Consider the following 22,323-nt stretch of genomic DNA (forward strand, 5'->3'; position numbering starts at 1 on the left):
GCCAACCAACTCTGTACACTCCAACAGAAACAACTTCTCTATAATCACATTAACTGTTCTATTCACAGCATCCCAGTCCTAGTACCAGGGACCAGTCAGGCCTACAGTATATTAAGTACATCATGAGAGAGAACCACACAACTACAACCTCTAATTACCTGCGAAGCTCTCGTACATGTCAGCTCTGCAGAGACCTAGTTATCAGAGTGAGCAGAGACTGTCCGCCCCTATCCTGGGCCATCCCCATCTTTCTGATTATCTCCATCTCAAGACGACCGACACAGAGATTCACATGACAGGCAAGCCTTGGCCCACAGACAGATAACCCCCAGAATGTTGCATTAAGGCACCGACACGGTCACAGGATTGGGATTTCCGTCTGACGAGCACCTTTGGAGAAGCTTTTAAACCCATCCTGGCACCATGAGGAACATTCGCCTCTTAAAACTGAATCCCCCACTGAACAGCTCCCAGCTTCACAATGATCAAAAACAGTGGTAAAACCACCCAAGATGGCTTAGTGTGCATAAAGAGCTGTAGACCTAGACGTGGCTGCTTGATGCCTAGTGAACAGTAGTAAGGAGGAAGGTCTGGGTCATGTTAGTGTCAAGGAAGGTACTGTATCTGAACTTGAATTTCGTAACATATTATGCCTAAATGATATATTGAGTTTGACAAACATTTTACTGTGAATCAAATGGAAAGCATGAGTCATGGAAGGATGCTGAAGTGCTCTAACAACAATGGATAAACACACAGCCAATGACAGCTTTATTACTATGCAATGATTAATGATGAAATAATAGAAACTCTATCTTCCCTAAGAGGTTACACTTTAAAAGCCCTTATTATCACAGTAGAATTTTCAACACTCTCCTGTTGGTGACGGCATATGAGAGGAAAAAAATCAGAGATTTCTGTTGAAAGACCAAAGACAACTGACTGCACAATGGTGGACACAAGGTCTTTGTTCACTTTATCTCAGTGGAAACTGTTCTGCTTCGATCAACACATTTTACCAAGGAGTGCAGAGATAGGACTACAGTAGGAATACACCAACTATGGAAACCAACAGGACTACGCCAACTATGGACACCAACAGAACTACACCAACTATGGAAACCAACAGAACTACACCAACTATGGAAACCAACAGAACTACACCAACTATGGAAACCAACAGAACTACACCAACTATGGAAACCAACAGGACTACACCAACTATGGAAACCAACAGGACTACACCAACAGGACTACACCAACTATGGAAACCAACAGGACTACACCAACTATGGAAACCAACAGGACTACACCAACTATGGAAACCAACAGAACTACACCAACTATGGAAACCAACAGGACTACACCAACTATGGAAACCAACAGAACTACACCAACTATGGAAACCAACAGGACTACGCCAACTATGGAAACCAACAGGACTACACCAACAGGACTACACCAACTATGGAAACCAACAGGACTACACCAACAGAACTACACCAACTATGGAAACCAACAGGACTACACCAACTATGGAAACCAACAGAACTACACCAACTATGGAAACCAACAGGACTACACCAACTATGGAAACCAACAGAACTACACCAACTATGGAAACCAACAGGACTACACCAACAGAACTACACCAACTATGGAAACCAACAGGACTACACCAACAGAACTACACCAACTATGGAAACCAACAGGACTACACCAACAGAACTACACCAACTATGGAAACCAACAGGACTACACCAACAGAACTACACCAACTATGGAAACCAACAGGACTACACCAACTATGGAAACCAACAGAACTACACCAACTATGGAAACCAACAGGACTACACCAACTATGGAAACCAACAGGACTACACCAACTATGGAAACCAACAGGACTACACCAACTATGGAAACCAACAGAACTACACCAACTATGGAAACCAACAGGACTACACCAACTATGGAAACCAACAGGACTACACCAACTATGGAAACCAACAGGACTACACCAACAGAACTACACCAACTATGGAAACCAACAGGACTACACCAACAGAACTACACCAACTATGGAAACCAACAGGACTACACCAACTATGGAAACCAACAGAACTACACCAACTATGGAAACCAACAGGACTACACCAACTATGGAAACCAACAGGACTACACCAACTATGGAAACCAACAGGACTACACCAACTATGGAAACCAACAGAACTACACCAACTATGGAAACCAACAGAACTACACCAACTATGGAAACCAACAGGACTACACCAACTATGGAAACCAACAGAACTACACCAACTATGGAAACCAACAGGACTACACCAACTATGGAAACCAACAGGACCACACCAACTATGGAAACCAACAGAACTACACCAACTATGGAAACCAACAGAACTACACCAACTATGGAAACCAACAGAACTACGCCAACTATGGAAACCAACAGGACTACACCAACTATGGAAACCAACAGGACTACACCAACTATGGAAACCAACAGGACTACACCAACAGAACTACACCAACTATGGAAACCAACAGGACTACACCAACTATGGAAACCAACAGAACTACACCAACTATGGAAACCAACAGGACCACACCAACTATGGAAACCAACAGAACTACACCAACTATGGAAACCAACAGGACTACACCAACAGAACTACGCCAACTATGGAAACCAACAGAACTACACCAACAGGACTACACCAACTATGGAAACCAACAGGACTACACCAACAGGACTACACCAACTATGGAAACCAACAGGACTACGCCAACTATGGAAACCAACAGGACTACACTAACTATGGAAACCAACAGAACTACACTAACTATGGAAACCAACAGAACTACACCAACTATGGAAACCAACAGGACTACACCAACTATGGAAACCAACAGGACTACACCAACTATGGAAAGTCTTATACAACTAAGAGTAATGACACAGTATACCACCATAAGTCTATTGTCTTCTTCTATAACATTCCTGAACTAGCATGCATGCTCAAATGCAGCAACAAGAGCCGACATAGGCCTATCTGAATGTAAACCTTATCTGTTCGCTGATACACATTTTGTTTGTGTCCTGGAAGTCAACCTGACAAAACAGACAAAACGTTTCATCTTTGTCTTTTTCAAAAATATATACAAATATATTTTTAAATGTACAGAGGGAAGAAAGGCTGGCAGGATGGTTCAGTATAAAACGTCTGGCATTTCTATGTGTGTGCTGTTCTGACCAACCGAGATACTTGGCTGGTTTTGAGCCTCCTTCCAACCCTCCAACCCCCCAAAGCCCCAAAACCCTTCAGCCCTCTCAGCATTGAAACTCCGGCTAGCGACTTTGATTTAAGAAAAGACTCTCCTTTCACAGGGACATAAAGAGTGGAGAGACAGGACCATGAGATCACTGACCCTCACAAAGAGTGCTTTTATTCCTCATCAGGAAGAGGAATAGAGGGATAGAGGGATTGGATGAGAGGAATCTGACCTCTGCCAGCAACAGGTTATCTTTTCTGTCACTACTGTACAGGGGCCGGACTGGGACCAGAAATTGGCCCTGGAATTTCTAACACGTCTGCCCAATTTTTTTCTCGAGGCCCCCATTATTAGCTGAATGCTAATTTTGTGCAACAAAAGAAAACTAGCTACACAGGCCCAACCATCTGGCATTTGCCCGAAATGCCAGATGGCCAGTCCGCCCCTGCTACTGTATAGAATACTAACTGACATTTAGAGAGTAACTGGTTATTTTAGGTGGCTTGCACAGCAATGCAGCTTTTCTCTTGCTTTTGGAGCACAATATCTTAATTACATCTAGCTGCTTGTGCATTCAAGAGGAGCTATACCTACTTCCTATTGTATAGACAGAGAGTTTCCCACCTACAACTGCACTCTGCCTGGTGGTCCTGACAGTGTTGCTCAATGCAATTTGCTCTCAGCAATTAGGCTGCAGTAAAGAACTGCATGTTTAGGCAGTCTGCGGTGGGATGGAGGAGGAGCGTGGGAGAAAGAGAGAGAAAATTAGTGAGGAGAGAGCCAGAGAGAGAGAGAGAGAGAGAGACAGACAGAGAGCAAGAGAGAGAGAGAGAGAGACAGACAGAGACAGAGAGAGAGAGACAGACAGAGAGACAGAGAGAGAGAGAGAGAGAGAGAGAGAGAGAAAAGGGCCGCTGAGCCCACCAATATTTATCTGTTTTATCTTCCCCTACTATTTGTACTCCAACTATTTGCACATTGCTAAAACACTGCACATAGATGTGCTTGAAATGTCTTTATCTTTTTGAAAAATTTTTGAGTGAAATGTTTACTTTTAATTCTAATAGTTTGTTGATGTTGTTTTGTGTCATCTTACTTTTGCTTATTGTTTATTCCAGTTGCTTTGGCAATGTAAACACATGTTTCCAATGCCAATAAAGAGGGGGGGAGACAGTGCCCCTAATCGATCTGACCAGTTGACCATTAACTATATAAGAATGTCAGCCCTAATTTACAGGCAGCGAATAGATTGCTCTTCCACACCATCAAAACCAATGATGCATTTGTTGTGCTTCGAGAGCAGCCAACCAACACAGTGTTTACTCCTGACCTGATAGTAGCAGGCAGTGTGTGCACTGCACACATTCCCATAAAAAGAAACGAGGCCTACTAGCAGCCAGTCAGCCAGGCAGGCAGGCCTACTGTGGCCTTCAAAGAGAGGCATTTATCAGTGCATCTGGAGTGGAGCCTATCAGGCAAAGGCGTGGAACCACAGCCCGGGACACCCCACAGTCCTCCTGTCCTAACCCGGCCCTGTGTCGTCTCTCTCCTTTAATCCTGCCTCATTGTGTGTCTGCTCTACTGCCCTTTGATGAGGCCTTCTGCAGGTGTCTTCTCTTTCTCCTGCTATCTATCTATGTTATAACAAGACCCCGTTGACTTGTTAAAAGGTGAGGCGGAAGCTTGTGTTTGCTTGGGCTCTTTGAATAGGAAAACCTGCTGATGTTGTATCTAATCTGTGAGGTTAGGAATATATTAAAAGGAGACTGGGTGGTTGGTGGATATTGACAGAACCACAACTTGTGTGAGCCAGATAGCTGCTACACCTCCTTTCTGTTAAACAATGGCCTACCAAGAGTCTTCCGCCTCCCACCCACTATCTGACAGTGCCTACAGAGAGAGAGAGCATTTTTCAAAGGTCTCCAGTGCCTGGCTGATACCCTCCAGATTGTGTTCCCTCTGTGTTTGCCACACACAGACTGATGGAGTGAAAGGCAAGCATATTAAGGAGGTATTGGCCTGGCCCCTCAGGTCACTCCAACTACTTCACAGACAATGGCCACAACCAGCGGACAATAGCCGTGTTCAGACAACAAGCAAATCAAGTGTCCAGCATATAAAAGATTTATTGCATCAGCCAACAAAGGCTGTCACAAAGCTCCCCGCGAGCTCTCCTTTAAGGGCCTGCGTCAGGGTGAACTCTGCTGGGTCACTTAGCTTTTTGTGGGCCTCTCCACCACCTAAAGGCTGTAGCTATAAAAATTCAAATGAAATGGAGAGCATTCAAATAGCAACCTACAAGTGCAGTGCTCTCCAGTTTCTATATTTGTCTTCGCCAGTGCTACAAAGTTAGAAGCTGTCATTTCTTCCTCTGTTCCTCCGCGGTCTTGGGTGTGAACACCGACAGGGGATGGCTGGCTGGGCTGGAACGCATTTTAGTTTTATTAAATAAAGGATTTCAATAACCTACTTAATCAAGGCTCAAATCTTCTTGGTAAGCCAGCAGCCAAGGATCGTGACTGGGTAGAATTTGCATTTAGGACAGTTATTACGGCTGTGGCACAGAGTTGAAGATCAGAACAGGTCATACTGGGGCTAAGAGTGAGGGGAACCCCAGTAACAATCACGGTAACAATCAGACTGTGGTTATATAGTATAATATAGGAGCAGAACCAGACTGTCTGTTACCAGAGGCTGAACAGGGTTGCGTGGGTTCACTGGCAGGGCCCTCTCTCCTCTTCCTGTCCTGTCTGTAGACGAGGTGAGGTTTGTTGTGCTCCTCATCGTACTCCTCCCCCTCCTCCGCCTTCATCAGGGGCTCTAAGAAGTATTCACCATGCTGGGTGGTAAAAGTCCCGATCTGGAGGGGAGAGAAAGAGAGAGAGTGTGAGAGAGAGAGTGAGAGAGAGAGAGAGAGAGAAGAGTTGGTTAGAGGTTTGTGCCGTGTTGGTCGTATGAGTGACAGGGTCAGTGTATATGACAGCTATAATATGATGGTTGGGTGTCCATATACTTTAAGTGATCTCTACCTGCAAGTGCATGTCCTGTCCTAAACCAAGAGACATTATAATAACTGAAATCGAAGTAATAGCTGAACTTCTCGTGGTAATTAAAACGTTTGTTCATTCAGATTTTAGAGTGATGTAGCTGTTACAGCATGTGTGCTGTTACCTGAGTTAATGTTCAGTACCAGACAGTACACAGTGTGCTATGCATCATTAGTTCCATGACTAGTCCGAACAACACAAGAATAATGCAAAATGAATATCTTCCAATAGTACACTGTTTTCTGAAAATATCTCATTTTTAGCCGGTGGAAACAACATGGAAAATAGGATAACATGGAGAGAAAAAAATGACTTAGAAAGCTCTCTGTCAACCTCCATTGATATAATCATCACACTAGCAATCCGTCTTAGTACAGGTGTCCACACTTGTCGTGGCAGTAACACGATCTTGCCACGGCAGTATTTGAACGGGCCTTCGTGGTGCCCCGGTATATGGATGGGCCATCAAGCCCTCCATTTGAATGCAAATTCCATCATTTGCATTCTGGAATGCCTGAAGAAATATTGAGTACTTTGAGTTGAGGACATTGCGTAATAATGGGTGAGATGACAGCATCACCCTCAGGCAATTTGATGATAAAAGATGGGCTTGATTGACACATACAGTATATCCATCATATATCATAGCATTTACACATTTACACAATATTAGCATCCCACCTAAATCTTACAACCCGTGTCTTTAAAGATGTAATTTTGATGGTATTTGAGATTGCACTACTCAAATCCTGTCTTGAACGAATGACAACCAATGGGAGGAGTGATATCATTAGGCCAGGATTTGGCAAAGCAAATATTGATGCGGAGGATGAGGCCCTCACAAAGCTGCTGAGTTCAACAGCCAGTCGCTCGCTGGCTCACTCAGCCGCGAAGACAAAGGTGTTTGGGTGGTCATTTCACACTCACACTTTAACAGGATATTGTGTGGTGGAATGTTATCTTTTTGGGGGTAATTTCCATGAGCATCCCCACAAGTGATCGGTGTTTGAAAACGGAAAATATCCAGAAGGGCCATGGAAAATAAAGGACATACCATGTGTACATTTCCTCTTTTCCGTTCACGGTAGATGGGATAAACACTTGAACACACATACCCTTGTATCTTGGAAAGCCTGAGTGCTGCAGACCTACAGTACCTATAGGATGAGAGCTCAGCCTGAGCCCAAGGACAACATAATGACTGGGTTGTACTTGTAATAACAGGACCCAAAGCAGAGGAAGCAAACTATGGCTATAGTAGTTAGAAGCTCTCTCTAAGTCTTGTAACACTGTGTGAAAACCACCTCGATCGCCCCCCACTCTGCTCCTCTGACGACCTGTCAATATAGTGAGGATGAAGGAATGCGAAGGTGAACGTGAATAGAGCAGAGTATTAACAGAGTCCAGTTACACCGTCTCATTACAAGGCATGGTGCTGGCAGCATGTGTCGGGTGGGAGCGTTTGTATACAAGGCCATCAGCAAACATCTTGTAGCAGTCTATCCCATGCAGCGTTATGTCAAGGTGCACGCCGATATTGTCAGCCTAAGGCACTCACACAGGTAATGTGCAGTAAATTCAATGACTGAGTGATTACTGAGTTGATGAACTGTAGACTTGGCACCGGGCACTTCCTGTATGCGCTTTGCACAAAAGAGCCTGGGACCAAGACTGTGGTGATGCACAGACTGACTACGACCTACCTAACATTGTACATTGTATGACATCTATCAAGTTCTATAAGAACAAATATGAAAATGCTGTAGTAGTAGTACATTGTTGGTGTGAGGAATGGACTTCTTCCCATAATCCCACCAAGCATTCCCGCACAGCTAAATACACACCAAGTGTCAAGTCTTTGTTTGCACAAACTAGGAAGCATGGTGTCAGGGGTTTAGTAATAGTTTCTATCCACTTGGAAATCTGACAACCTAGTTTGGACGAACACAATAATGTTGCTGTTCAGGAACGGGTGCTGTAACGAGCCTTTGGTGGAGGGGACTCCACAGAGAGCTACAGGCCAAGGCCATGGTGAGGAATCTCTGTCTGTTGACACAGTTAGCAAAGACCACTATGACTGAGTCATCTAATGTGACATACAGTAAAGACAGCCCATCTCTTAAGTTAAACAGACCGTTAAAGTGTCTAGCATCTGAGCTTGTCTAGCATCATACACTTTACAACCCAGCGCTGGGTAAATACACGCTTAGAAAAAAGGGTTCCAAAAGGGTTCTTGGGCTATCTAGAACCTTCAAAAGGTTCTTCGGCTGTCCCCATAGGAGAACCATTTGAAGAACCCTTTTTGGTTCCAGGTAAACCCCCTTTTTGGTTCCATGTAGAATACTCTGTGGAAAGGGTTCTACATGGTATCCAAAATGGTTCTACCTGGATTCAAAAGGTTTCTACCTGGAACCAAAAAGGGTTCTTCAAATGGTTATCCTATGTGGACAGGTTCTAGACAGCACCTTTTTTTCTAAAAGTGCAGTAAGCAGAACACATATTGGGTTATTTTTGACCCAGCCTGTTGGGTCACTTAGTTGGGTTTTTGAGCGACATGTATGATCCACCGGGTCAGATCAGAAGACTGGAGGCGTGGCTTAGTAGGGGCGTCGCTTTTTTATAGTTATTTTTGGCCACTTATGAGATCCAATATCATTCCGGTTCATCTGGTCTGTTGTATTGTCAACTCATGTTAAAGTTGAGCACTGATACTTTTATAGCTTAATTAGTCTTACACAAGTTCCTCAAGTGTCTATGTGTGTACCAATGTTGGGATTTAAATAATAATTATATTCATTGTATATTAAAATATGTTATGTGCAAAAATATTGAAGGGACATTTTTATTTGCAGTTTACAAACATAAAATGATGAACAGGAATGACATTTACTCTCACAGGTGGCCAAAAATACCTAGAGTTGAAGTCGGAAGTTTACATACACTTAGGTTGGTGTCATTAAAACTCATTTTTCAACCACTCCACAAATGTCTTGTTAACAAACTATAGTTTTGGCAAGTCGGGTTAGGACATCTACTTTGTGCAGGACACAAGTAATTTTTCCAACAATTGTTTACAGACAGATTATTTCACTTATAATTCACTGTCACAATTCCAGTGGGTCAGAAGTTTACATACACTAAGTTGACTGTGCAGCTTGGCAAATTCCAGAAAATGATGTCATGGCTTTAGAAGCGTCTGATAGGCTAAATGACATCATTCAAGTCAATTGGAGGTGTACCTGTGGATGTATTTCAAGGCCTACCTTCAAACTCAGTGCCTCTTTACTTGACATCATGGGAAGATCAAAAGAAATCAGCCAAGACCTCAGAAAAAAATCTGATTCATCCTTGGGAGCAATTTCCAAACGCCTGAAGGTATCATGTTCATCTGTACAAACAATAGTACGCAAGTATAAACACCATGGGACCACGCAGCCGTCATACCGCTCAGGAAGGAAACGCGTTCTGTCTCCTAGAGATGAACGTACTTTGGTGTGAAAAGTACAAATCAATCCCAGAACATCAGCAAAGGACCTTGTGAAGATGCTGGAGGAAACAGGTACAAAATTATCTATATCCACAGTAAAACGAGTCCTATTGTCACGTCCTGACCAGTAAAGAGGTTATTTTGTTATTATAGTATGGTCAGGGCGTGGCAGGGGGGTGTTTGTTTTGTGTGTTTTGGGATTTTGGGTTTGATCTATTTCTATGTTTTCCTTTCTAGTTCTATGTTGTGTATGTTTGGGTTGATCTCTAATTGGAGGCAGCTGATCCTCGTTGCCTCTGATTAGAGATCATATTTAAGTAGGGGTTTTTCTTCATGGGTTTTATGGGTAGTTGTTTCCTTGTATAGTCAGTGCACCTTACGGACTGTTTTTCGTCGTTGTTTTTTGTGTTTAAGTGTGGTTCTTTAATAAATACGAAGATGAGCATTTTATCCGCTGCATTTTGGTCCGATGATTGTTCCTCCTCAGACGACGAAGATTGTGACACCTATAATGACATAACCTGAAAGGCCGCTCAGCAAGGAAGAAGCCACTGCTCCAAAACTGCCATAAAAAAAGCCAGACTACAGTTTGCAACTGCACATGGGGACACAAATCGTACTTTTTGGAGAAATGTCCTCTGGTCTGATGAAACAAAAATAGAACTATTTGGCCATAATGACCATCGTTATGTTTGGAGAAGAAAGGGGGAGGCTTGTAAGCCAAAGAAGACCATCCCAACCGTGAAGCACGGGGGTGGCAGCATCATGTTCTGGGGGTGCTTTGCTGCAGGAGGGACTGGTGCACTTCACAAAATAGATGGCATCGTGAGGTAGGAAAATTATGTGGATATATCGAAGCAACATCTCAAGACATCAGTCAGGAAGTTAAAGCTTGGTCGCAAATGGGTCTTCCAAATGGACAATCAGCCCAAGCATACTTCCAAAGTTGTGGCAAAATGGCTTAAGGACAACAAAGTCAGGCCATCACAAAGCCCTGACCTCAATCCTATAGAAAATGTGTTGGCAGAACTGAAAGAGCGTGTGCGAGCAAGGAGGCCTACAAACCTGACTCAGTTACACCAGCTCTGACAGGAGGAATGGGCCAAAATTCACCCAACTTATTGTGGGAAGCTTGTGGAAGGCTACCCGAAACGTTTGACCCAAGTTAAACAATTTAAAGGCAATGCTACCAAATACTAATTGAGTGTATGTAAACTTCTGCCCACTTGGAATGGGATGAAAGACATAAAAGCTGAATTAAATCATCCTCTCTACTATTATTCTTACATTTCACATTCTTAAAATAAAGTGGTGATCCTAAGAAAGGGAGTTTTTACTAGGATTAAATGTCAGGAATTGTGAAAAACTCAGTTAAAATGTAGTTGGCTAAGGTGTATGTAAACTTCCGACTTCAACTGTATCTGAAAGCCATACCTCCTGAAAATAACCTATGGATTGCATTCAAAAAGACCCATCTGCTGGGTCAACCAAACATGAAAGTGAATAAAAACCCAACTGATGGTTAAATGAACCCATGTTTGCGTAATCCAAAGGGGTGGCCTATTGGTGCTGTGGCTTTCAGCTAGTTATTTTTGGCCACCCAAGAGAGTAAATGTAATTCATGTTCATCATGTTAAGTTTGTACACTGCAAATGTCAATTTTCCTTCAATATTTTCACACATTCTGTATTTTTATATAAAATGAATAACATTTGTATTTTAATATTATTCCAAAGTGGAAACTATCCCATGTCAACAATGGACTAATGAACAAATACCATAAGATTGTTTTTGGGTTAAATTTTCCTTTAAGGTACTCTTACTCTTGTGTAAGCCTAATTAAAGCAACTAACGTGTCAGTGCTCAACCTTAACATGTATTGACAATACAACAGAACAGATTAAGCCGGAATGACATTTACTCTTACAGGTGGCCAAAAATAAATGTCTGAAGCCACGCTCCTACTAAGCCACGCGTACCATTTTCTGCTCTGACCCGGCGGATCATAGCTCAATAACCCAGCATCAACAACCCAACTTAAAGAAAACAATTGGTTGTTTGTGACCCAACTGGCTAGGTGAAAATAACCCAACGGTTGTTTTTAACCCAGCAATTATTTTGAGTGTAGACATCTATCACATGGCAGCTGACAGTAGAAATAGAGAAAGGGACATACTGAATGGGATACATTGGGGGTATTCTGAACGTACCCCCGTTATGTTCCTTTAAACAGAGAAACCCTAGGAGGACACACATTTCCCACGGTGTGAGTCATACTCTAGATTCCTCTCAGCACCTTCATTAGTAGTTATCCACAGGCCAGCCACTTTCTCCTGTTCCCCCACAAGTCACAGCACACTTTGAAAAGACACAAGGCCCTTAGCCCCCTGGAGGGAAGCCTTTGGGCACCAGAGGCAAGAGAAACGTCCCCGTCTCAAAATGACCCCTTTGTTTTAGAGGCTTAATCATCCCTTAAAGCCCTCATCACACCAACATGTGCTCATCCGACGAAGCCCCAGCAGCCTCAGCGCTCAGAGACTAAGCCAACACATTTATGACCCAATAGCTTAGAGCCATGGGTGTACTAATGCTATTGTCCTGTCTCTCTCAATGACTGATGATAACATCACATAGGGTACTAACACACTGAGTGGAAGCAAACATGTTTGGAAAGGAGCTTGAAGTCATATATCAATGTTTGGGAAAAAAGGTTGAAGTGACATCAAGTTGGAAAGAATGATAATCAAAGCTTGTAATATGATATCCTATTTCTTCTTTTACCAGTAGATGAGGTACTGTATGTACGGTATAACTGAAGTCATCCGCTTAATATTAAAGTACATAGATAACGAGGTAAGAGAAGGGTGTGCTAGTTATACAGCCATGCGTACATCTTGTATGTGGCCAGTGCCAGTCACCCCAGGCCAGAGTCATGCAAACTGTGCATATCTAAAATAAGTGTGACGTCACTGATAGGGCTGCAGTGACATATGCGGCGGGAGACTCCAAGGCTATGGCCCTCTGCCACTCTCTGTGGCCAGCTAGGCAGACGTTCAGTTCCCACTGAATCAGACTATGGCGACTGAGGTCAAACCCTGCCCCTGTGCCAGTAACCTTATCTGACCCATGAAGTCATCCCTTCAACACTGATATCTGATATTCTCTCACCCAACTGAAACTTGGTTTAAAGCCAATTAACATCCAATAACTCCATTATAGCCCCATGAGATATGAGTCCATGTGTAAGACAGATACACAATAAAAGTGGCCAGAATGACAGAGTATAGTGGGTAGGCTAAATATCCCTGATGACATAATACACCGCGTCATTATAGAAAACACCAGGATTCTTAAAAGTTGATTCATATATTCCAAAAGGCCTAGGCTATGTGTCATTTCATAATTGGCACAATAAAAATCAACAAAATGTGTGCCAAAGGACTTTCATAATCAAAAAAAAAATGACTTCATAGATACTCACTTTGGGATTATATCAGCAGAGGACATGATGTGAATTGTGTAATAGCAACATCACCTCGGTGGTATTAATGCTGAACAGGCAAGAGGTGGGATGCTGCCCTGCCCCTGTCCCTGTTCACACAGTGGTCAATGACACGTCAAGACACACATGCTCATGTTACATATATGCACTTCAAGCACAAAACGAATATATGTTTCATTGTCACATACACTGGTCAGGTGCAGTGATACGGCAGTGATATGTGTTGCTTTACTAGTGCTGTGAGTTATGGGGGATATCCATGAAATCCGTTGAAATGGGAATAACCAGGGAGACTCAGCAGAGCATATTAAAAGTATTCAAGTTTAGAGGGGAAAAGTCATACTCACAAGACCTGTGCACAGACTGAAGACTGCAGTGGATTCAATCTTGGCGTTGACGTGTCCGCGGAAAAAGCAGTGCCGCATATCGCTGTCTTCTTGTTGTTGGGACTCCGTTCCGTTGCTGTGTTCCGCTCCCAAGTGTGTCACAGTGTACGTGGGGGCAATAAAACCGGAGTCGGCGGTTAGATTGAGATGAAAGCGTTGTCCGAATGCCTCAATTCTGTAGTGAGCACTTAAACCATTCGAATAATCGGAATTAACACTTCTCCGTTTCCTTTTGTAGTGAAACTTGTGGGTGAATGATTCTCCGAAATCATTTATCCGCAGCGGGGTGATAATTTCATAGGATGACAACTGTTTGATGAAACTTTCTGAAATGCAAGGAAACGTGCATTAGTGAGATACATTCAGAGAGATTATAACGGTAAAATATGTAGCCAATAGAGATGCGTCAATGTAACAGTTTTTGACATGCAACTATTTTGTATCACTTAGCCTACAATGTACTCTAAGGGCATCATTCTTCAGCGCCATTAGGCTACTAAACTGTTTAAACATATACTTTCAGATTTCGCATTTTATCCGGATGGATCCTACCATCCATAAATCAACGAGATAAGTAGCCTACCTTGCTTCGGATGCAATCGGTATTCCAAGGAGTTCCGGACAAGTGCTGACAGATGACACATTAGTCCAACCAGCCAGATTGCAAACTGCATGATTTCCCGGGTGAAGAAACCACCGTCTCTCGTCTCCAAGGCAGTAGGCTACCCTTCTCAAGCGGCTCTCACCTCTCCTTCTCCCAGCTTGTCAGCAACAGGTCGTGGGATCTGCGGAGGCTCTCTGCAGCACAAGTCTTGCAAAGTGCACTGGCCTCATCGCATGGCTAAACATGCATCCACTATGCTCTGTAAACACGCACTATTTACGATGCATAACAGACTATTTGCTGCCTAATGTAAGCTACGTCTATATGGAAAGGAGGGATCAGTGCCAACTAAGCTTTTCCTTAGCCATCCATAGAACACCCCTTGCACCATAAGCGCTCGCCAACACAGGAACACAAGGAACGCCCCTAGGCCGGAGAGCCAATGGTGAGTGCGCCTCGACCAACACACAATTGGGGCCGTCTGTACTCTGTGTGAAGAACTGTAAAAGAAAACTGTCTCCATCAACAAGTTATAAAGCGTTATACCTGCAGGCGTTTACTTAAACAGTATAAGTAAAGTGTTACCAAATGTTTTGCTGGGCTATTACAGAGCCCACTGCACACCTTTCTGTAGAATTTGATCGAAAAGTATACTCATTATTGTCCTATGGGTATTAATTATTATAGCCCACATAAAAGTTAGCAGAATGAATAGCGTTTCCTCATTAAACCCATGGATCAGGAGCAATAATAACATCTAAATAAGGATTTACACTATAACATCTGTTTAGAGTAAACTGTGGACCTACTTCATAGAGGCAGTGGTCAGTCCAGTTCTTCATTAGTCATTGTGGCACAAAATGTCTAGAGCACACTTGATGGACATATGAAAGGAACCTTGGTTTTTTCATCTGCGTTGGCCAGAAATGTCACCTCATTGTGGGTGATTAGATTCGGTGGGCTCACCGGAAGAGCTTTTGGATCTGGTGAGGTCTTTTGCTCTGACTTTCAAACAAAAAGAAAAACATTCAAGAAGACATTGACGTTATGGCTATTGTCTATTCATTCAAAGATTATCTCTGCAGTCGCAATTCTTGTTTCATTCAATCTACTGCCATTCAAAAGTTTGCCTTAAAGTCAGTAAGTGAGGCCTACAACAGGATCCACAAGATGAGGTAATAGAATTATGAAATTCACTGACTTCACTTTTATAGGGCTATCATGGTGACAAGAGAGCATTCATCCATTCTGATGAAGTGAAGCCAATTCAACTGAGCATTTGGACGGCACATTGACTGTCCAAGCACTACAGTATCTATCCAAGCACCACAGTGTCTATCCAAGCACCACATTATCTATCCAAGCACCACATTATCTATCCAAGCACCACAGTGTCTATCCAAGCACCACATTATCTATCCAAGCACCACATTATCTATCCAAGCACCACAGTATCTATCCAAGCACCACATTATCTATCCACGCACCACAGTGTCTGTCCAAGCACCACAGTGTCTGTCCAAGCACCACATTATCTATCCAAGCACCACAGTGTCTGTTCAAGCACCACATTATCTATCCAAGCACCACAGTGTCTGTCCAAGCACCACATTATCTATCCAAGCACCACAGTGTCTGTCCAAGCACCACAGTGTCTGTCCAAGCACCACATTATCTATCCAAGCACCACAGTGTCTGTCCAAGCACCACAGTGTCTGTCCAAGCACCACAGTGTCTGTCCAAGCACCACAGTGTCTGTCCAAGCACCACAGTGTCTGTCTAAGCACCACAGTGTCTGTCCAAGCACCACATTATCTATCCATGCACCACATTATCTATCCAAGCACCACAGTGTCTGTCCAAGCACCACAGTGTCTGTCCAAGCACCACAGTGTCTGTCCAAGCACCACAGTATCTGTCCAAGCACCACATTATCTATCCAAGCACCACAGTGTCTGTCCAAGCACCACAGTGTCTGTCCAAGCACCACATTATCTATCCAAGCACCACAGTGTCTGTCCAAGCACCACAGTATCTGTCCAAGCACCACAGTGTCTGTCCAAGTACCACAGTGTCTGTCCAAGCACCACATTATCTATCCAAGCACCACAGTGTCTGTCCAAGCACCACAGTGTCTGTCCAAGCACCACAGTGTCTGTCCAAGCACCTAAGCTGCCTATGAACCTGAGAGGTCCTCCTGAGATGTGGTTATTGTTCAGATTACAGTTTTTCTCCATTGGTTTGGCTCATTTCTTGAAACAGAAATTACAATCTCAAAACTCTAAGATCATTTGGCAAAACAGTCTTACAGTTCAGCACAACACTATAGCTCACTTGCAGAAGCTCATATCTCTCCTAAAACTGTTCACTCATGCTTCAAAACTAAATTCCTTTCCCACATAAAGAGTCAGTGCCACGAAAATGGCAAAGATCCTTCTCAATTGCTTTGGCTCATTTCTTGAAACAGACCGGACGTTCTCAACACTCTTGGTGCTTTAACCAAAACTACATTTCCTTCTCATTTAAACAGTCAGTGCCCCCAAAATGCTTCGTCCCTTTGGCATTGTGTAAACACTGCAAGTCAAAATGTTTAGATGTTTTGTCACTATGGCAGAGGACCATTGAAATATCCCTCATGTCCACCTTTCAGTCTTAGCCCAGTCCTTCATTGACAATGGTTACTGTACTGTTTTTTATCCAGCTAACAGAATACAATTGTGTATAAAATTGAAAAAAAGAAATAGGATTTTAGGGTAAGAGTAGCCTCCAAGGTTTGACATCACACATTGCACTCATACTGCCAAGGAAATTGTAACCATTATCATTCACACACATAAAGTAACTTACATACATCAGAGAAAAAAGAAAATGTATACAGCATAATATACTGTAATATAAACACACAAACAAAAAACAATGAAAATGATATGCAGCCTACAGTGCTGTAAATAAAGCTGGAGTTTCACAACTAACAGTTCTTCACTGGTCGCTGTCCTCACCCTCCCTCTCCTGGCCACCATCCTCACCCTCCTGGCCACCATCCTCACCCTCCCTCTCCTGGCCACCATCCTCACCCTCCTGGCCATCCACACGCTGCTGTCTGTCTGGCCACAGATTCTCGTCCACATCACAGCGTATATTCTCCCTTGCGATGCAACGAGGGAAGAAACGGCGTGCATGTCGCAACCATCCCCTACACTGATCTCCTGTAATATCCTCACACGCATGGAGCAGGGACCTCTGATCTTGAGCCCGATGCTCATACACTCTCCACCTCCAAGCGGAGAAATACTCCTCAATAGGATTGAGGAAAGGAGAGTAAGGTGGTAGGAACACCATGACCATCCTTCGATGAGTAGTGAACCAGGCCCTGATGAGCGGGCCACGGTGGAAATTCACATTGTCCCATACAATGACATATTGTGGTAGGTGAGGCCCTACGAGACCTCTCTCATTTTCAGGGATCAAATCAAAATGAAGGCGGTCCAAGAAGATGAGGAGCTTCTGTGTATTGTATTGGCCAAGACTGGGGATGTGAGTGGCCACACCATTCTCAGATATGGCAGCACACATAGTTATATTGCCCCCTCGCTGGCCTGGGACATCCGCCGTGGCCTGGTGGCCAATAATATTACGGCCACGTCTTCGGCCCTTGGCCAGGTTGAAGCCAGCTTCATCCACAAACACGAGGATGTGATGGGTCTCGTTTCCTTTCAATGCCATTATTCTCTACAATTGCGTAAAAAAAGAAAACATCAAATCAGTCATACAGAAGAGTCATTACACTACAGTTACAGACAATTACATAGGAATGTTCTATGTTCTCCACAAGTTCAATATACTACTGGCCACTACTCCAGTGGTTCCTAACCTGGGGTACATGTACCCCTATGCAGAGGTGCTACAGGGGGTATTTGACAGAAAGGGGAGGGGGGAAATCATCAATGACTAGACTTACTGAAATGTTACAGTAAAACCCACAGTATTAGATAGATTTACATGGGAGGCACTAATTGCAGCTCTTTGACCCCTTTTCTTATTGTATGTTAAATTCTTCAAAATAAGGATTATAATGATAATTGCATCATACAGTAAGCTGCAGTTTTTAGGCGAAATGTTGAAGTCAGATAAATCAAATACTTCCATACCTGGATTACCTGGATACACAAATCAGGTAAAGTGGGTACTGAAGCCAAAAAAGTTTGGGAACCACTGCTTAATTGTAAAAAGGTTATAATGATGGACAACCAGTAACTGACTTACATGTACATACTGGTACCGCAGCTCTTTCACTCTATCAGAGTTCCTCTCAAATGGTACCCTGTAAATTTGCTTCATTGTCATCTGATGCTTCTTCAATATCCGGTCTATTGTGGAGTTGCTTATAGAGTTGACATTTTGGAATATGGCATTGTCTTGTAGGATTGCAGCGCGGATCTTTCTCAATGTGATGGCATTATTTGCCATCACCATGTTACAGATCTCTTGTTCTTGTTGTTCATTAAGAAGTTTTCCTCTGCCACCCGTGCAAGGTTGTCGTCCAATCCTAGATATAGAAGTCAAAGGACAACACTCCATTCGTAATGAATACCTTACAGAATGAGTTACCTATGTAATTGTATTGTTGTTTTACTTACAGTAACTTTACCACAATTCTAATGCATCACTGCACAGTGACTGGAATACTACTGTAAACTGTATCATCAATACTGTAGAAAATAAACTATTCCATAGTTTATTTTCTCCAATGTTTTTCTTGTCATTTTTAGTGTCATAACATCCCATTGAGGTAAGATATTACTGTAGGCCTATCACACACACACACACACACGCACACACACACACACACACACACACACACACACACACACACACACACACACACACACACACACACACACACACACACACAGTAAACGAATAGGTAAATGTGTAAATAAATATATTTCTTGCTCTATGCACAGTGTCCTGTCCTATACAACATATAATTCCATCATTGACTGACTACATACCTGTTTTCCCTGCGAATGGTTTGGATGATGGAGGAGACTGTTGAGCGAGGCACATTAGGCTGCACTCGGCGACCTGCCTCCGCCATTGTGAGGCCATGGTTGATGACATGGTCTATAATTTTGGCCCGAATTTCATCCGGGACAGCATGGTGTCTTCGTGCTCCTCGGCCTCTTCCCCCTATTCCACCACCACGCACCCTTACTCCTCCTCCTCCTCCTCTTCTTCTCCCTCTTCCTCTTCCTCGAGCAGGCAGTTGCCCTTGTTCATTTACTTGGCCAGGTGCCTCCATGTTCAGAAATTGTACTGGTCCTGCATGGTCAAGCTCTTTACATACATGTTTGGCAGCATTCACAGTCATGGACAGCACCTGTCAGGTAACTAAACATACTGTTTGATTGGTCATCTGAGATGTGTGAAACTCCTCCTTCGTTAGTCAAGTTCTAGTTTCACCTGACTGTCAATTGCTGTAATAAATGTATCAAATGTTCCAAGGGATTCATATATGGTATTCATGGTATTATGTTCTTGACTAATTTTGACAATTGAACAGACTATTGTGCATGTGATGACTTATACAATGAAATGACGCTGACACGTTTTGGAGCGAACAACCATTAGACTGAGAATCAACAATCAGTTTAGATCGATAAGATCTATTCACTTGGAAATTGTGCTAAATGTAGGCTACATGTACTTAATCATTTGTAAAGATGTACTGAGATATTGAGACATGTACTTAGACATTTGCAATTTGATGAAATGAATGAGAAATTCAATTCTGTTGTGAACAATTGCCAAGTGGTTTGGAGGTTTGTCCATGTAGTTTTGAGAATGTCATTTCTGTTTCAAGAAATGAGCCAAACCAATGGAGAAAAACTGTAAGTACATCTTTCTACTGTAGCTCCTCAGTCTAATGCTTCCCTGATGTGTTATTCATTCATTCCCAAGCCTCCCGTGAAGCCATTCAGTCCTAAACCACTCTCAGAGCTTGTTCATGTTCAAGACCAAACTGGGAATGTGGAAGAAGAATTTAATGTGACAAACAACAACCAGTTACAGTCCAACTGCAGTCCCATTTGATATCCACTTCTCTGTAGTATAGATCTATAAAGGTGATGAACCTACCTTTTCAGCTTTCCTCTACAGAGACACTATTTTACAGTGAACTTTCTGGTCCAACTCCCTGAAACCAAGAGGACAGGATGAAACCACAAAGAAGAAACCAGGAAGAAACCACAAAACACATTTATGTAAGGTATAGGGACATATCCTCCACTGGATTGCCAAACAGGTGCCAAGCCCCCCCTTGGACCGTCACTTTATTAACCCCAGTACCTACCTCCTCACTCCCAACAACCTACCCCACCCTCTAACAAACATCACTCCCAACAACCTACCCCCCCCTAACAAACATCACTCCCAACAACCTACCGCCCCCTAACAAACATCACTCCCAACAACCTACCCCCCCTAACAAACATCACTCCCAACAACCTACCCCACCCCCTAACAAACATCACTCCCAACAACCTACCCCACCCCCTAACAAACATCACTCCCAACAACCTACCCCACCCACTAACAGACATCACTCCCAACAACCTACCCCACCCCCTAACAAACATCACTCCCAACAACCTACCCCACCCCCTAACAAATATCACTCCCAACAACCTACCCCACCCCCTAACAAACATCACTCCCAACAACCTACCCCACCCCCTAACAAACATCACTCCCAACAACCTACCCCACCCCCTAACAAACATCACTCCCAACAACCTACCCCACCCAGTGACTACTCCTGACATGAGCCAAGTGCCTGCATGGGGTTGTCCGTATAACAGCCCACCTTCTAATTAAGCCTCCACACATGCAATGGTTCATTCATGTAAAGTCCAGCAGGCTTATTATTATGTGATTTAGTTTATCCCTCACCAGATTCGCTGAGACTCAGGCATTCTGTAACATATTCATAACCCCTCCCCTTACTGCATCTGTGCCCCTTGTTTTCTTACCTAAAATTATCCTAACCCCTAACCCAAACCTTAACCAATTGTGATTGCTTGCCTAAAGGTTGCCTAAATCACATGAATTTCTGCCCTCGAGTCAAGAATAAGGAAAACTCCTATCTGCCTCCTCTCATGATGGACATGCATCAGATACCTCATCATCGGACCATTTGAAGGACTCTTGGAATTATGGGATTTGGAGGCTAAACACCTGATCTTGCAGTTGCTCACATTGTTGCTCACATAGTTTAATGTAAAGCAATCGAGGCTGCTGAGGGGAGGACGCTCATAATAATGGCTGCAACAGAGCAACTGGAATGGCATCATACACATGGAAACCATGGAAACTATGTGTTTGAATGTATTTGATACCATTCCACTGACTCCGCTCCTGCCATTACCATGAGCCCTTCCTCCCCAATCAAGGTGTCACCAACCTCCTCTGATGTAAAGGCACAAACAGTATGGAAATTTGCTCACTGTGTGGCCAATGGCCTAGTTGAGTTCCTGCTTCTCCAGTCTTGGACAGAACACAAGGCATGTAGGCAGGAGGAAGGAGATAAAGAGAAGTCATGCCCTTGGCAGCCACTAATTGTCTGCATATTGAGGTCATTCCTCCACATATCAGATGACAATGATATTAACAAATTGCCGTTTAGTGCCTATGAGTTCCACATGTTGAGCAGGCTTGTTGTCTCGTGAAAACAAGCCTTGGCCTGGCTTGACCCAGTGAGGTCGGGAAAGGGGGTTAGGGGAACAGGGTGACTGTGTGGTGCTTGTGCTTTGAAGGGGTTACTGATTGCAATGCAGTAGCTGTGAGTGTGTGGAGGGTATTAAAACCATGAGGATGTGACTAATGGATTGTTCCCTTAGGATGCATGTAGTCAATTGTGGTTTGACGCAACACATCAATGAAGCGTTCTGGAAGTCTGACCAGAGGAATACATGATTGCTGCTGACTACTGCAGATAGAACAGATTG

General features: G+C 43.4%; 1 protein-coding gene across 1 annotated transcript in view; it reads right to left on the reverse strand.

The window, feature by feature from the left end:
• LOC115196943 (A disintegrin and metalloproteinase with thrombospondin motifs 20) overlaps positions 1 to 14,676 on the reverse strand; it is a 135,119-nt gene extending 120,443 nt beyond the window's left edge. The window contains exons 1-3 of the mRNA XM_029758000.1: positions 14,297 to 14,676; positions 13,675 to 14,039; positions 5,980 to 6,151 (exon numbers count right to left, since the gene is read on the reverse strand). Coding sequence (XP_029613860.1) covers positions 5,980 to 6,151; positions 13,675 to 14,039; positions 14,297 to 14,387 — 628 coding nt within the window. The 5' untranslated portion in view covers positions 14,388 to 14,676. The remainder of the gene's footprint in view (positions 1 to 5,979; positions 6,152 to 13,674; positions 14,040 to 14,296) is intronic.
• Between the last annotated feature and the right edge of the window lie 7,647 nt (positions 14,677 to 22,323).

The sequence above is a fragment of the Salmo trutta genome, chromosome 7 (genome assembly GCF_901001165.1).
Source record: "Salmo trutta chromosome 7, fSalTru1.1, whole genome shotgun sequence".
NCBI lineage: Eukaryota > Metazoa > Chordata > Actinopteri > Salmoniformes > Salmonidae > Salmo > Salmo trutta.